Below are 15,203 nucleotides of genomic sequence, written 5' to 3'. Positions count from 1 at the left end.
AGTGTTGCACTTGTAGGATATTTTTTGGCCCATAACCGAATTTTTGAGCTTACCCGCAAGAACCAAGCACATGACAACCTGCAGACGGGTTGATTAAATGGCAAGCACGTCATTTTTAGGGCTTCAGATAGGATGTCATGTGCTTGGTCCGTGCAAGTAAGCCCGAAAGTTTAATAATGGGCTGAGAAATGTCTTGCGGGTGCAATGCTTATTAATTAGTGTCCTATTTTTATAAACCCGAAAATTTTGGTCCTAATTTCCAAATCTACCTAAGTTATTGTCCTAAAAAACTCTCTGGCTCCTAATACTTGCATGTTATTTATGGACAAAGAGAGTATAATTTTTTTCTCCTTAATTGCATTAAAAATTACTACTCCATCCGTCCTAATAGTAGTGTCTCATAGCTTTTAGGCACAAAGATTAAGAAATCTGTGAAAAATAAAAATAGTGGGTTGGTCAAAATTATTTAAATATTAGGTATAGAGAGATAATATATTGTCAAAAAGAGAATGAGACATTGGTATTGGGACGGAGGGAGTATAATCTAAAAATATTTAAATTTAAAATAATTATAATTAAACAATCATGTATTGTTTTTTTTAAAGGAAAACAAAAGACTTTTACTTATTTTTCACCAAAAAATGAAAATAAATTGAAAAAGAGTATGACGTTCAACATTCGAGATCAATGAAAGAAAACAAAAATTAATTTTAACATTTTAAACGATCATAACTTATTCATTTCAAATTCAAATAATTATCGAACAACTCAGTCGTTAATCATTTAAATGATCTTTTTTTTTAACGATCGAATTTTCCATCGTTAAAGTTGCACTTTTTAATAGTGTACAGTGGCGCCGAAAATCCCACTTTCTATTAGGGGCAGGAATCAAATCGGAAGGAAAAAAAAGAGAGGCAAATAATAAGCTACTTTAGCTTTTAGTCTCTAACTAGTGTACCTCCCGCGCGATGCGCGGTGGTTATGATTTTAGACTCGCATGAGCTATGCATATGCTTTATAATTATTAATTTAAACTAATAAAAATAAAATTTGATATCAAATTTATTATTTGCAAAATGATCTAATTTTTTTAATATAGCTAATGTAATTTATATAATAATATAAAATAAATTGACTATGAATTCGATATGTAACATTATAAATTTATTGTGAAAAATGATGAGTTACAAAAAAGTAATAGTAAATTTTGCAGCCTATGACATTTGAATCATTGACCAATAATTAATTCAATAAAGCCATGAATTTACCTTATTTATCCAAGACCATATCTCCACACATATTTTGAAATTTTAATAAACACATAATAATATTTGAACTTACTTTAATACTTTAATATCTATCAAAGATAATTGTATGGATAAAAAACACATTAATAGAAAATAAAAGAATCAATAAAATAATTAGATAATGTCATATTAATAATTTTTTGAATGAAATAAATAAAAATACACAATTTGAGAAAATTTAAAAAATGATACAGTTTCTAATTGCAATTAAATTATCATTATTTATAAATATAAATTATTTTATATATTATAATTTGTTATCATAACTTGGTCATTTTTTTATGTATTATATATCAAATAAAAGTTTATTTCATAATCTTTTATTCAAGATGCATATTATATATTTGACATAATATGAAATTTCTTATAAATGAAAAAATGTGCCCTATCTATAAAATATGAAAATGAAAAAAATAAACGATTTAAATAATGGCAGTTTTTATTCAACAATTCTATGGTTTGCTATTTTCTTGGTTATGCCTAATGGCAGTTTTTACTTTTCGAAAATTAAGCGTGTAGTAGTTAATTAAAACATTGAATCTGATTTATAATTTTTTCACTCCAATTCCAATTATATCCTTGCAATTAAATTAAATTACATTTACTTTGCTTTTTATATATACTAGTGTACCTCCCGCGCGATACGCGGTGATTGTGATTTTACATTCACATAAATTATCCATATACTTTATGATTATTAATAATACTTACTCCGTCCCATCGAAGGTGAGACGTTTATTTTGGTCCGAGATTTAAGGAGCTAATATTTAGTGAAGAAATGAATGAAAAGTAAAATGAAAAATAGAGTGAATGAAAAAGTAGCTTTAATTTATTTCAAAAAAAAAAAAAAACGAATCAACTTCGTTGGCACGGCCTGAAAATGAATACGACTCAATTAAAGATCTTCAGAATTCAAGCGATGGAAACAATTGCTATTAAGCATATTGGTCCCTCACAGACCATATCTAAACACATTTTTTTTTTTGAAATATTAGTAGTTATATACAGATATCCAACTTTAATTTAATATACATATCAAAGATAATTGTATGGATAGAAAAAAAATGAAAAATAAATCATATTTAGAAAGCAACAATAATTTTGAACAAATTCAATCATGTATGATTTTCTTTATATCTTATAACTTTTGATTCCATAAAAAATGAATTATTTAACTTGAATTTAATTTTCATTCATTTGATAATGAAATAAATATTGAAAATTAAAATCAAAATTAAAAAATAATAATATTTGATAACACATTTTTATAATTTTTTCATGTATATAATCTTACACATAATCTTATTTATTTCACTTTGAACTTCACTCATTTTCAACTTATTTTGACAAATTAACTACTAAATAATTGATCAATGCCCTTTATTTTTAAAATTTAATTGCTCCTAACTAATTTTATTAACTAATTAATTTATAATTATTTTAAATTTTATTGATTTAAACAAATAATTAATCAATTCAACAAAAATAGATCCATGAATTATTATCTTAAAAAATCGCAAACAATCTTTTATAAGGTGACAACTTTATGGTTTCCTTCTTGACATAAATTATAATATAATATTATCTTCTTATAATAGTGACATTGTGTGCCATTAACAAATTTTCAATGTAAAATAAATAAGATTGCATACTATGAAAATTGAAATGATATAAATAAAAAATTAGGAAGAAAAAAAGTTCATAAAGCGTGTAAGTAGTATCAAAAGAAAATTAATTAAAAACATAAAAAAAATCGAAATCTTAGGCTTAAGAAAAAAAATTTAGAAAAAGTATTAATATGTTTCTAGTTTCAAGGAAAATAACATTTTAATTCTTTACTTTTGAAGGAAAATATTATTCTTTATAAATATAGATTATTTTGTGTATTATAACTTTAAATTATCATAACCTGCTTATTTTAAAGCCATTTTGTACATTTTACGTATCAACTTAAAGGCCATTTCATGAGCTTTCATTGAAGATGTAGATCACATATTTTATCTAGTACATAATTACTTGAAAATGAGAAAAACACATTCTATCTATAAAATAAGAAAACAAAATAAATAAAAATTTAAATAATAGTATATTATATAACTTAATTGGCGGTTTGTATTCTAGTAGGCGGTTTTCTTGTTTTCATTTTTAAGTGGAGTAAAAAAATTGAATTTGAATTTTATTTTATAACTACTACTTTTTTCAATTCCAATTATATCCTTGCAATTGAACTTATTTACATTTACTTTGCTTTTTATATATATAAAGATAAAGATGTTTCTGGACAGAGAAATTGTGAAGATCGACGGTGTGACTCGGGGCGACGATTTTCAAGCAGGTGGCAGTGATTTTGGATGGAAAAAATTGCGGAGATCAATGCGTAGCTCAGGGCGAACGACGAGTGTATTTTGTGACTTGTGTATGATAAAATTAGGGATCTAATTTTGAGAAGAAGATAGTTTGTTATCATGTCGGGTATTAATGACATTGTTATAGCTATTTTTCGATAGTCATTTAATTTAAAAATTAATAATAAATAAATTATATTTAACGACACTTCAACAATAGTCAACATGCGGTTAACTTAATAAATAGGATAAAAAATAATTTTTATTTAATTACTATTTAGTGTCAAGTAATTTATTTAATAATTTTAATTAAAAAATAAATTATATTTAACGATTATTCAGCGGCGATAAATTAATTTAATACTAACATAATAATAAAATAAATTATACTATTTCACGATGATTGCTTAAATTAATATAAAATTAATATTTAATGTTACTAACATGACAATTAATTTAAATAATAAAAAATAGTGATAATTACGTCGACAATCCATCGTTAAGTCCAAAAATTTAAAGAGAGATTTTTGAATGTCGTTAAATTTCATAGTGAATTTCTGTCTTTTCTTGCAGTGAATCTCTACTGAATTGGTCCGAGGAACTTTCAACCAATTCATTGACCTTATTTTTTATTTGCTGACAGCCTAACAAGTCCTCTACATGATAAGCATACCGTACATGTGCGACTTGTGATTATTGGGGGAAACAATTATACTATACATAACTTTAACCAAATTTCAAATTGTTACGTACGCTGTCTCTAAACCTCCAATACCCATTGACTTTGCCACACCGAATAAAAATTTGCGGGCAACTTGGTCTTAAAAAAACAGCTTTACATTCACCAATGTTGCCAAATATTGATATAAGTTTTGATGAATGCTAATGATAGATTCAAGATTTCTGGCTTCCCGGAGACGAGCTTGCGAATTCTGTCCAGGTACGTAATTTTATCTGCTTCAAATTAATTTGAATAATCGCCATACATTCTGCATTGCTTTTGATTTCATGTCATCATATCATAAAAGTGGCAAGAAATTGAATCAATTTGTTGTCGGATTGTTTGTTCTTTTGCCATTATTTTTGTAACAAGATGTATATATCTTGAAGAAAACTATATGGAAGAGTGCAAAGTCAAGTGATCAATTTTTTGTGTGTGCGAAATGCAAATAGATAGAATGTGAAATTTGGCCAATTAAGCTTCTTCCACAGTCTAGTATTGAAAGCAAGTAGCGAAGTAGTACATAAGATTGATAAGATTAATTTGTGCAGTTAGCATTAATGGCGTGTGAGAGTCAAATCTTCAGCCTGAGTGGACCTTCATTTCTAACCGCTGTTGATTGGTACGCATTCTACTTTGTACGAGTTTGAATTTCTTTACAATACGAATTAAAATGGGACCAAGTTTATATCTTCCAACACAACAACAGGAACAACTCCGGGCACAGAAGGTCGGTGGCGGCCAGCTTGGTCCAGGGAGTTTACACCCTCGAAAACGACCGGCGACAGAACCGGCAAGCCCTGGCCCCTCCCTGGTGGCACTCTTTCAACTTCCGACTAGTCCAGATTCTTGTAGACAACCACGACGTCTCACATTTCGGCGCCGTCTTCGAGTTCCTCAACCATCTCAGCGGGAGTGGGGCGGGGCCGCCGCAATACGTGATCGCCTTCCGCGGCACCATCCCCAAGCCCGGAAACCGCGAGGAGGATTTCAAGCTGGACCTTCACCTGCTCATCAACGACCTCCAAAAAAGCAGCCGCTTCCAAATGGGGCTGGAAACCGCGTGCCAGATCGTGCAGCACGCGGGTCCCGCAAAGGTGTGGCTGGCGGGGCACTCCTTAGGATCATCCCTGGCGCTGGTGGTGGGAAGAGAAATGGCCAAGACCATGGGACTCCATCTGGAGACCTACTTGTTCAATCCACCCTTCATCGCTCCCCCCATCGAGCGCCTCGCCAACGAGAAGCTCAAGCTCGGCCTGAGGTTCGCTAACAGCCTCGTCACCGCCGGCTTGGCTGCTGCTACGCGAAGGAATGATGGTAGGGAAACTGAGCCCTTTGCCCTGCTGTGTGCGTGGGTTCCCTACTTGTTCATCAACACAGCCGATCCGATTTGTTCGGAATATGTAGGGTATTTCAAGCACAGGGAGGATATGGAGTCCATTGGGGCGGGGAAGATTGGGAGGCTTGCCACCAAGCATTCCATTGGGAGCGTTTTGTCGAGTGCGGTAGGGAAGGAGCGTGAACCACTGCATCTCATTCCCTCTGCTTATCTCACTCTCAACCTTACTCCTCCCTCCAATTTTAGGGAGGCTCATGGGATTTGCCAATGGTGGGCCCACGATTTGCTCTTGGACTACAAGTATTACCAACACAAATGAACGCTCCAACTCCTCTTCTTCAATCCATCTTGGCCTTGCAGGGCAGCTAAATGTGAAATGTATTGTTTGCGTCATTCAAGGTTCAACAACTTAATTTATGTATCTGTTGAGCATCTTTTCACATGCAGTTGATTATTTACAAACAGATATATTCAGTCTAATAAAGACCCATGGATAAAGACACGCTCATATTAAGTGGGGTGCCGGCCCACAAAAACTATTGCAAAGATTATCTTTTACGATTTGCACAAAAAACAAAAACAGTATTAGTAGCTCTAAATAAATTTTGTTAACAAAAATAAAAATATATTAATTCTAAATACTTTATTTTGTAAATAACTACTTTACCCTTAATCAAAATATAATAAAAATAAAACATAATATTAAATTAAAAGAAAAAATAAATGAAAAAATTGGAATAAAAAAGAGGACATAAAAAATACTTTTTCCGGCCACGAAAATTGTAGTCTTATTACTACTTTCCTCTATTCACAAAACTTGTAAATTTTTTAAAAAAACTATCTTATATATTTTAAACCTCATTTACACTTAATATTTACGAAGTTTCTTTCTCCACTTTATATATATATCTATCAGTTATATAGTAATAAAATTCGTATCTCTCAAACCACATTACAATTTTCATGCACAGAATGAGTAAAAATAATAATAAAAAAGCATTCAAACTATCCCCAACAAGGTTGTACTATATAAATTAAATAATTTTGCTCCATTTAGTATTTGTATTCAAAATTCAATATTTGTATTTGAAATTTTGTGATTTGATTCAAATCCATTTTTTTTAATTCAACTAATATTCAAATATAAATATAAAATTATGTTATTCATAAATATTAGTTTAGATATTTAAATATAATATATATATATATTTTATATTTAGATTATATATTTTATTTATTAGGTAATTCAGGTTAAATGTATTGGATATGGTCCCATATTATTGATGAAGATGGTTTTTACCAACACTAATTTGTAATAACCTTTTTTCTTTTATATTATTGTGTCTAACCTGGTTTGGATTTAAAAGAAATATAAAAATTCGATGGAAAAGACCCTCTGATTTTACTCGCTTTTCTTTGGTTTGAAACTCTATAAATCTCTCCTTGTTTCTTTCTCATAATTTGATTTCTCTCCGATAGAATACTGAAAATAACTCTCTTTTCACTTATGGAAACAATTTGAACTTAGTCCTTTTAACAAACGGATATATGCTCTATTTAATTATAGAGTGCATGAGTAGGAGGGTGTCCTAGTAATTTCACCCCCTGAATACGGAAGGGTATTTATATCCTTCTCTTCTCCTCCTTTGATATAAGGAGGGGCATCTTCGACTTTTCCGTTTTAAGACATATTCCACATCAGCCGACAAATAGTTAGTTATGGAGGCGGTCCCTGCAAAAAAGGTGAAAAGTGACCGTCTACCATTCAATTCTTCTGAAGGCGAGCAGGTGCACCTCCACTTTTCTGTATATCCTCCTTTCCGTATTCTCATATATGAGTAAATTACCTTTCTCAGAACCCATTATGTATCCAATATGCTCGAGATCTGAAACTGTCCAGACCTGGTATCAAGGATAACCCCTTGGCGTTTATTTCCTTCTCTTGAGGTCTGACAAAAGTGGCCTTCTTATGCTTTGGGGTCCGCTCTGGATCCCCTCTCTTATACTTCCTTCATGATTCTACTCTAATCATTATCTCTTTTTTAGAATAGTTAAAGGAGCGTCAAACTTTGCTTTCTTCCACCAAGGGAGAGTTCAGGGCTTTCAATTTAGAGCCCCGAATTCCATCCTCATCAATTATATAGCATACTCTATCCGTCCTCAAAAAAATTTGGCTTAGAAGGGTTGCAGTGTCACTCTTGCACAATGTGTCCCTCACTGCTCATTCATCCCAAATCCTCACCATGATCGGTTGTAGTGTCGTCGAAAAATTCACTGTCCTCGACATCTATGACCCAACCATCCTTTTGCTCGACGAGCCCACCTCCAACCTCAATATCCGATTCACTCCCAACATAATGCAAACCTCAGATCTCTGACCAAAAAGCAATCGTTCGGTGGTGGCATGAGCCTGTCTAGTAGTGGTGGGAGGCTATGGGAATATCAGGGTGGGGAGTGTTTTAAATTTTTTATTTGATAAGTTTTTTTTTTTTTCAAATTTCAACTTTTGTTAAATAAAATTTAGATATTTAGATTTTTCAAGGCAAAATACTCACAGGGGTAAAATATAACTAATCGCCGCCATAATTATGCATATAAGTGAACACAAAGATGCATATATGTGTTTGCATATATGCATAACGTCACACACAAATGTGCATGGCACTATACGACCCTCAGGTTCGAGACCGTTGCTCACTGCCTTAATTTTGCATATAATTAAACACAAATATGCATATATATATATATATATATATATATATATATATATATATATATATATATATAGGAAAAGATTCAATTGAGAAGCACAAATATGTTGAGAAGTGAGAAGCAATCTAAATAGGTGTGAATAAGTAGTACATTTTGATGAACATATCAATTAATTTTTATGAACGCCCGTTTGGTTTGGGGTTCGATCTCTGGCGGTGGCGTGTTTTTTAACAAATTAAATAGATTGGTATGCTCATTAGTTATATTGTTATGCTCAAAGAATTTATTGATATGTTCATTAATCTAATTTCTTACGAAAATCAACTTCTGAACCTAACCTTATATATATAGTCGCATTCTATAAGAAAAAGAGCCTATACAAGAAATTAAGAAACATTGAACATGTCAGTAATGCGGTTGAGCATACCAATAATTTTATTGAATGTTTGGGATTTTTGGAGTTCGAAACCTGGATACGTTCAACACAATTACCGATATGTCCATCAAAATTTGGATGCGAAATTTAATCTTAATTATTGACTGTTCGATGAATCATGATCAATGGCTAGATTATTTCTCATTTCTTTGCAAACATTTATTTTCCTATTGAACTTTCTATATATACATATATAGGGGAGGACTACAGTAAAAACACTTCTTAAAATATAAATATAAATATTTTTTAATGTACGAATTTCATCCAACAGGGTTACGAATTGTGAAAAATAAATTTTTACTACCTTTGGGATTCGAACTGTAATGACCCACTCTTTTATATATTTTAAATCCAGTTATGAGTGTTTATTTTTGTTCATCAGTGAATGAAAACGGTTATTATCCTGATATGAATTCAGCTTATGATCCTGAATTTATATTGTTAAAACAGTCAATGATATTATTTCAGAGTTATAACTGACTTAGCAAAGTCACGTTATTTATTTAAGCGAGATGGAATTAGAATTTATTTTTACTCAAGTCGTGGATTATTTCCGACTCGTGAGTTAATTAAATCTGCGGATTTAATTTAAATATCAAGACAACGAACAAATTAAATCTACGGATTTAATTTAGATTCATTTTATAACTTATCGATTTTAGCGAGTTATCACATGTCGAAATCGAGATTTATGTAAATATACAGTATCAAGCAGAATCGAAGCCAGTATTTTATTACAGTTACTGAATCACAGAGATTTGTTTATTACAATATATATATATATATATAAAATACTACAATCTGCTTCGATAAAACAGTATTACACGCACACAACATATTTTTACAACTACCAGTAACAATATACAATATTCCAATCACATTGATACATTGATGTCCACAACTCATAATAACATACAAAGTCATCAGTATCATTACACAAACTTTCTTTTTCGCTCCACCATGCTTTTCTCCCCATTCATACAACACCACCACTACACTTTGTCAAGCCAATTGAAGAGCAACAACTCCTCCTCACTTAGTTAACTCCAGCCAAACAACACCACATTCTTCCACCTTATTCCCATATATCAACCGCAATTAATGAAGAGCAACAACTAATCATTTCAGCTATTTTCAATTTGCTCAATACCTCAACAATTGAAGGAGTAGAGAGATAACCTTCATTCATTACTCTGCCAAGTTCAAAGGGGTAAGCCATACTTCAACTCTCTCTAGCTCTGCCATGTATTCCTCCTGCATTATTAAGGGGAACATCATATGATTCTATTTCAGATTCTATCAGCTTCATTTAAACCAACGACAATCAGCCAACCAACAGTCATTTTCAAGGTATTAATTCAATACCAAATATTCAATCCAGTTGTATGCATATCAAAGCATGATCTGTATATAATGATAGAAAACATTGTTGCATAATGGACATAGCAATCAACTAAAGTCAGTTTTTTTATGTGTTATTCATGAGTTAGACAATGAGGACTTTCGAAATAGAAACAAACCACTATGGCTAGTTTTACCCACTGCATAATCGAATTATAGAAATACTATAGCTCAATAGAATCATGAACTGAGTTACAACAAGCTTTGAGTTTCGTTCACAATAGAGTATTAAGAATGAACTTAGCTTCGAATGGAAAAGGGCGCAGCCTGTTCGGTCGAGCCATGAAGCGATGATTGGGCGACGGCTCAAGGGGATCCAAGCGCCAACCGTGAATCACGGCGACGTGCAGAGGCACGCCGGACTCGTGCGCAGCAGCGGCGGTTCCAAGGACAGCAGCGTTGACGGCGTCGAGCGGTGAAAGGTAGAAGACTCCCGACCTCGGCGATGGCTCTCGCCGATTCTGGATTTCAGCAGCGGCGGAGTACCCTTCGCCCGAATCCAGCAGCAGCGTGGCGTGGCTCAAACCTTCGACCCGGAGATAGCAGCAACGGCGAACCCTCCCCTGCTCGCCGGTACTCCAACGACTTGATGCCGATTTCGCCGGAGCTTAAGGTGCCAGCGGCGGCGGTGAATCTTCGAGGAAGAAGAAGTGGTGCTGCGATGTGTTTTCGATTTTGGAGATAGGGGGAGTTATGTTGGGGAATTGATGAATTGAGATGACAGGATGAGAGAGCGCCGGCTGAATCGCCGATTCCGGGCGAAGGAGTAGCAGCGACAGCGGCGATGACTTCTTGGGTTAGGGCTCGTTTCAGGGCTCGCCTTTTTGCCATGGACGAAATCAGCGGAAGAACAGTGGAGAAGATGATTTAGAGAGAGGAGAAGAGCGCGGGCTCAGGCGCAGCGCCGACTAGAACGACCGGAATTGGAGGCGGCGTACTCCTCGGCAGGGGGCTGATCGAGAGAGAAAGAGAGGGGTATTGGGTGGCGTCTGATTTGAGAAATTAGAGAGAGAGATCGGCTCCTTGAGAGAGAAAAGGGATGGACCGAGAGTTGTTGGGAGAGAAAGAGAGTTGGGCTCTCAAATTTTAAATGATTGGGCCTTGTTTTTTTTTCAGTTGGGCCGAAAATTTTTAGTTTTGGGCCTCTTCATTTATTTTACTTGGGCTTTTAATTATTTTGGGCACCTATTTTGGGCCGAATTAAATCATCTGGGCCGTGTTATTTCTTTATTTTGGGCCGAGTCTTGGGCCGATTTTTAATAAGAAATGGGCTACCTTATTATTTAATTGTGCTGCAGTTCAAAGAAAAATGGATACTTATTAATTAGACTATTTATTTAGTTTAATTAATTATTTTTCTCAAAAGATGATTTATATAATAATAATAATATTGTATTATTATTATGTACATATTTTAAGTAAAATTTCTTATTATATGCTAAACATGACATGAAATTGTATTTTTAATTGCAATAAAAGTATTTAATTGGTTTTAATTATAAATCCAATTATTAAAGAAAGACGAGTAAGAATATTGTCGGTGTTCTTAACTCAAGAGAAATGTTTTCAATTATTTATTAAATTTTGAAAAGCCCGATAATTTTTACGAGATCACACCTCGATTAAAGCCGAGTTAATTCTTTATTTTCGATCGAGTACAAATGCGAGATCTATTTTACAATTAGAATATTCCGATGGGAAAGGAAGAATCACAGTTCTATTCGACCGCGTTGGACGGAAGTTAGTTAAATCTATTAACGAGGATAAATAGTAGGATGCCCCGAATATCGTTCGAAAATGTTAGTTCATGCATACAAGATTCATGCATAGTTAAATTACGCTTTCTCATTAATTGAGAATTTTCCTTGAGGCAATGTCTTATTTTATATTCTCGTGATTAAGGTCAAGCGCAAGAATAAGAACTACACAAGGAGTTAGAGTACCTTAGCAAAACTTTGCTATCAGGTGGGCATTACTTTCATATATATCAAATGAGTTTAAATATTACGTTCAAGCAAGTTATTTCATGACTAAATTAATTGAAATTATTTCAAATATTGTCTTGCCATAAAATATTTAAATTTCAGTATGATATCTATCTGATGTGACTTTTATCATGTAATCGAATTCGGGTCTTGAGCAGTTGATAGCTATCCTGCCAGGACTAGTGTACACCAGTGACCGTGAGTCATCTAGCGGGTTGGCCGGTCAAGTGACCGTGAGAGGTGGCCACCTCTCCGGCACAAAGTTCCAGATATGATAGATTACAAGAGAACTTAGACTGCAGTCGAACTTTAAGAATCACAAATGAATTTAGTAAGCTTGGGCCTTTTAGCGAAAAACTCCCTTGCTGTACTGTTTAATTATGGCATGACAATTTACAGTTTTGAAGCATGTATTTTATACTTAGGCATACGTGCCCACTGAGTACTTTTGTACTCAGCCCTGCATATATTTCTAAATGTGCAGGTTGAGCAGCTACCGATGGTGATGAAGTGACGAGCGGGATTCTTTTGTCTTGTTATGTATTAATGAACTCTAGGGTTACATGTCTTCATACATGTAATCAGAATCATATTCCGCTGCGTACTCAGAAGTTTTATGTTTATTTGGCTAAGTCAGAGATATCTGAACTTACTAGTTATTTGAGTCTATACGACTAAACTTCTGTTATATTATAAATATTCCTTTTGTTAAATATTGAAATGTGATTCTTCTTTGTTTAATTATCCCCTTTCTACCCCGTTTCTAATCTCCCTCCATTAGTCACGGTTTCCCCGGCTTAATTATCCTTAATTAGGACCGGTCGTGACAGAGTGGTATCAGAGCAGTTTATTTGCTCTGAACCCTAGAGTTAATAAATTTTTCTAGTATGATCACTAGTATGAAAGAGTCAGTCGGCAAAAGCTCAGCACTTCATCACATCGCTATGCTCAACAGAAAGGAATGTAACAGAAAGTTTTTGAATGTTGAAGTTTATATTTCGCCTTGATGCAAATGTTAATTTTACTTATGCCGTTTTATGGAGATGTTACTCAATGAACTTAGATGCGCTAAGGATGCATGATCACTGTTATGAACACAACAATAGAAGGAATTTAGCAAGAACATTTTTGCTTTTCTCTGTAAATTGAAGCGATGAGTAAGTTACAAAGTTAGTGAACCAGACGAGAAATCAACAAACAAAATACAATGGGGAGTAAAGAAAAGTGTCACACACGAGATAGTGACACGGGCATAGATCTTCGTTCGGATTATTCACGCGAGGCGGATACCGAATCAACTATTGCCTTAATCAGAGTATAGTGGGAACACTTTTCATAGTAATAAGAATACCCTACATAGTTTGGAAACTGCAACATAGCGGAGTTATCTCTTTTCAAAAACCTAGTTAGTACTAGTTGCAGCATATTTAAGACTTCACGAATTATATTCGAGTCTAGTGTTAGGCTATTATGATTATAATACCGTGGTTTGAATTTCGAGACCTCAAGTAGAATTATTACCTTACTGTTGTAGATATGTTTGAACCCTACTGTTTTTGCCACCTATTTTGATATTCGTGAGTTTGATTATGCGACCTTCATGTATAGATGGCAAGGATGCGCTTTACCAGACGACGGCCGTTGCGTCGAGATGCTAGTCCGGATACTATCAGGAACTCATATTTTACTTATCGCCGATGCCACGGTGATGACTTAGGCCAATTCTTGGCCGGCTTCCATCGACACTGGGTCGCTGCAAGAGACCATGGGATATCGGACTATGACGGAATGGAGCGGCTAATGGATTTGCTGCCATCAGAATGGCAGGGATGGGCGAGGATGATTTCCGCTCACTACATCACTCGTTCTGGCAGGTCCTATGACTTGCATTATGACTTCTCTGGATTTACTGCTGAGATCCAGGCACAATTCACTCGTTGGGGAAATGCTCCTCGAGGGCCGTATATACGTCCGGGAGACCTTGCTCGAGTCGGAGTACCTTTGCCAGACGAACTACTGGACCCACTTCCGGAGCCGACTCCACCAGCAGCCCCTATCTTAAGGCAACCCAGGAGGCACGACGCTGAGGCAGGCCCCTCTAGGCCTCAAGCCTACAGAGATTTTCCACCTAGCACGGGTTCAGTGCCATTAGTCTGTGAGCCACCATTGTCATCGAGGCAGTTGAGCAAGGCAGAGATAGCAGCCGCTATGGTCGACGTTGACAGAGTCTTAGCCGATACCATGGATTTCCTCAATAGGGGAAAAGTCCCCGGCCATGGACGACCGCCCAACTCTTCGAGTCACCTTGAAGATGATTCGCTCAGCCATCATTGGCCAGGCAGCAGGTGAAGGAGGGGGTGAGTCGCACCCATCTGGCGGAGAAACAAATGAAGACCCAGAGGAAGATCCGGAAGAGGATCCAGAGGAAGACAGCCATGCCCCGACCCAGGGATCTTGTACCCGATCTTCTTAGACCGGTTTATATATATATATCTAATAGGATGATATTTAAATATTCCAGAAACATAGATTGTTCTGATGCTTTTGTATGCCATGTGTCGGCATAGACTTTTGACTAGTATTAGGACGGAGACGCGAAACCTTGGGACGTTCCGTGACTGAGTAGTTTTTGTAATGGCTCACTAGGTAGCCAGTTCATCATGTGTGGTACTTAGATAGATCTTTGAATCTAGATTTTATGATGATGTAAAGTCCTCATTGAGGCAATTTTCCCTATGTTATATATGGTGATCTTATTGGTTTTTCGCAGCAAGTCGTTCCGCTATGTTTTATTTATATATTCGCTTAAGTTTTAGCAAGAGCAGAACTCGATGAGTTAAAGAGTAACTATAGAAATGATAGTATGGCCTTATTGTTTTTTTTTAATGCGCTGACAACTTGTGTTTAACCCAATAGAATGCCGCCAAAACGAGGACGACCAAGAGGAGGGGGCAGGA

At 34.7% G+C, this 15,203-nt stretch overlaps 1 protein-coding gene and 1 long non-coding RNA gene across 3 annotated transcripts; one reads left to right on the top strand and one right to left on the bottom strand.

Moving 5' to 3' along the window:
• The first annotated feature begins 4,383 nt into the window (after positions 1–4,383).
• Positions 4,384–6,180, top strand: LOC130993374 (GDSL esterase/lipase At4g10955-like). Its single transcript, XM_057918238.1, has 3 exons — positions 4,384–4,592; positions 4,925–4,995; positions 5,083–6,180. The coding sequence occupies exons 2-3, from the start codon at positions 4,934–4,936 to the stop codon at positions 6,029–6,031; spliced, it is 1,011 nt and encodes a 336-aa protein (XP_057774221.1). The 5' UTR covers positions 4,384–4,592; positions 4,925–4,933; the 3' UTR covers positions 6,032–6,180.
• Positions 6,181–9,665: 3,485 nt separating this feature from the next.
• LOC130993373 (uncharacterized) lies at positions 9,666–11,550 on the bottom strand. 2 transcript variants are annotated; one of them, XR_009091648.1, is made up of 2 exons: positions 10,011–11,550; positions 9,666–9,934 (listed from the first exon to the last, which is right to left on the bottom strand). It is a non-coding gene; the product is annotated as an uncharacterized LOC130993373 (long non-coding RNA). The 2 variants fall into 2 exon arrangements; XR_009091647.1 differs by having other exon boundaries at positions 10,040–11,550.
• Between the last annotated feature and the right edge of the window lie 3,653 nt (positions 11,551–15,203).

This window comes from Salvia miltiorrhiza, chromosome 7 (genome assembly GCF_028751815.1).
Source record: "Salvia miltiorrhiza cultivar Shanhuang (shh) chromosome 7, IMPLAD_Smil_shh, whole genome shotgun sequence".
NCBI classification, from domain to species: Eukaryota; Viridiplantae; Streptophyta; class Magnoliopsida; order Lamiales; family Lamiaceae; genus Salvia; species Salvia miltiorrhiza.
This window is presented reverse-complemented; position numbering and strand designations above follow the sequence as displayed.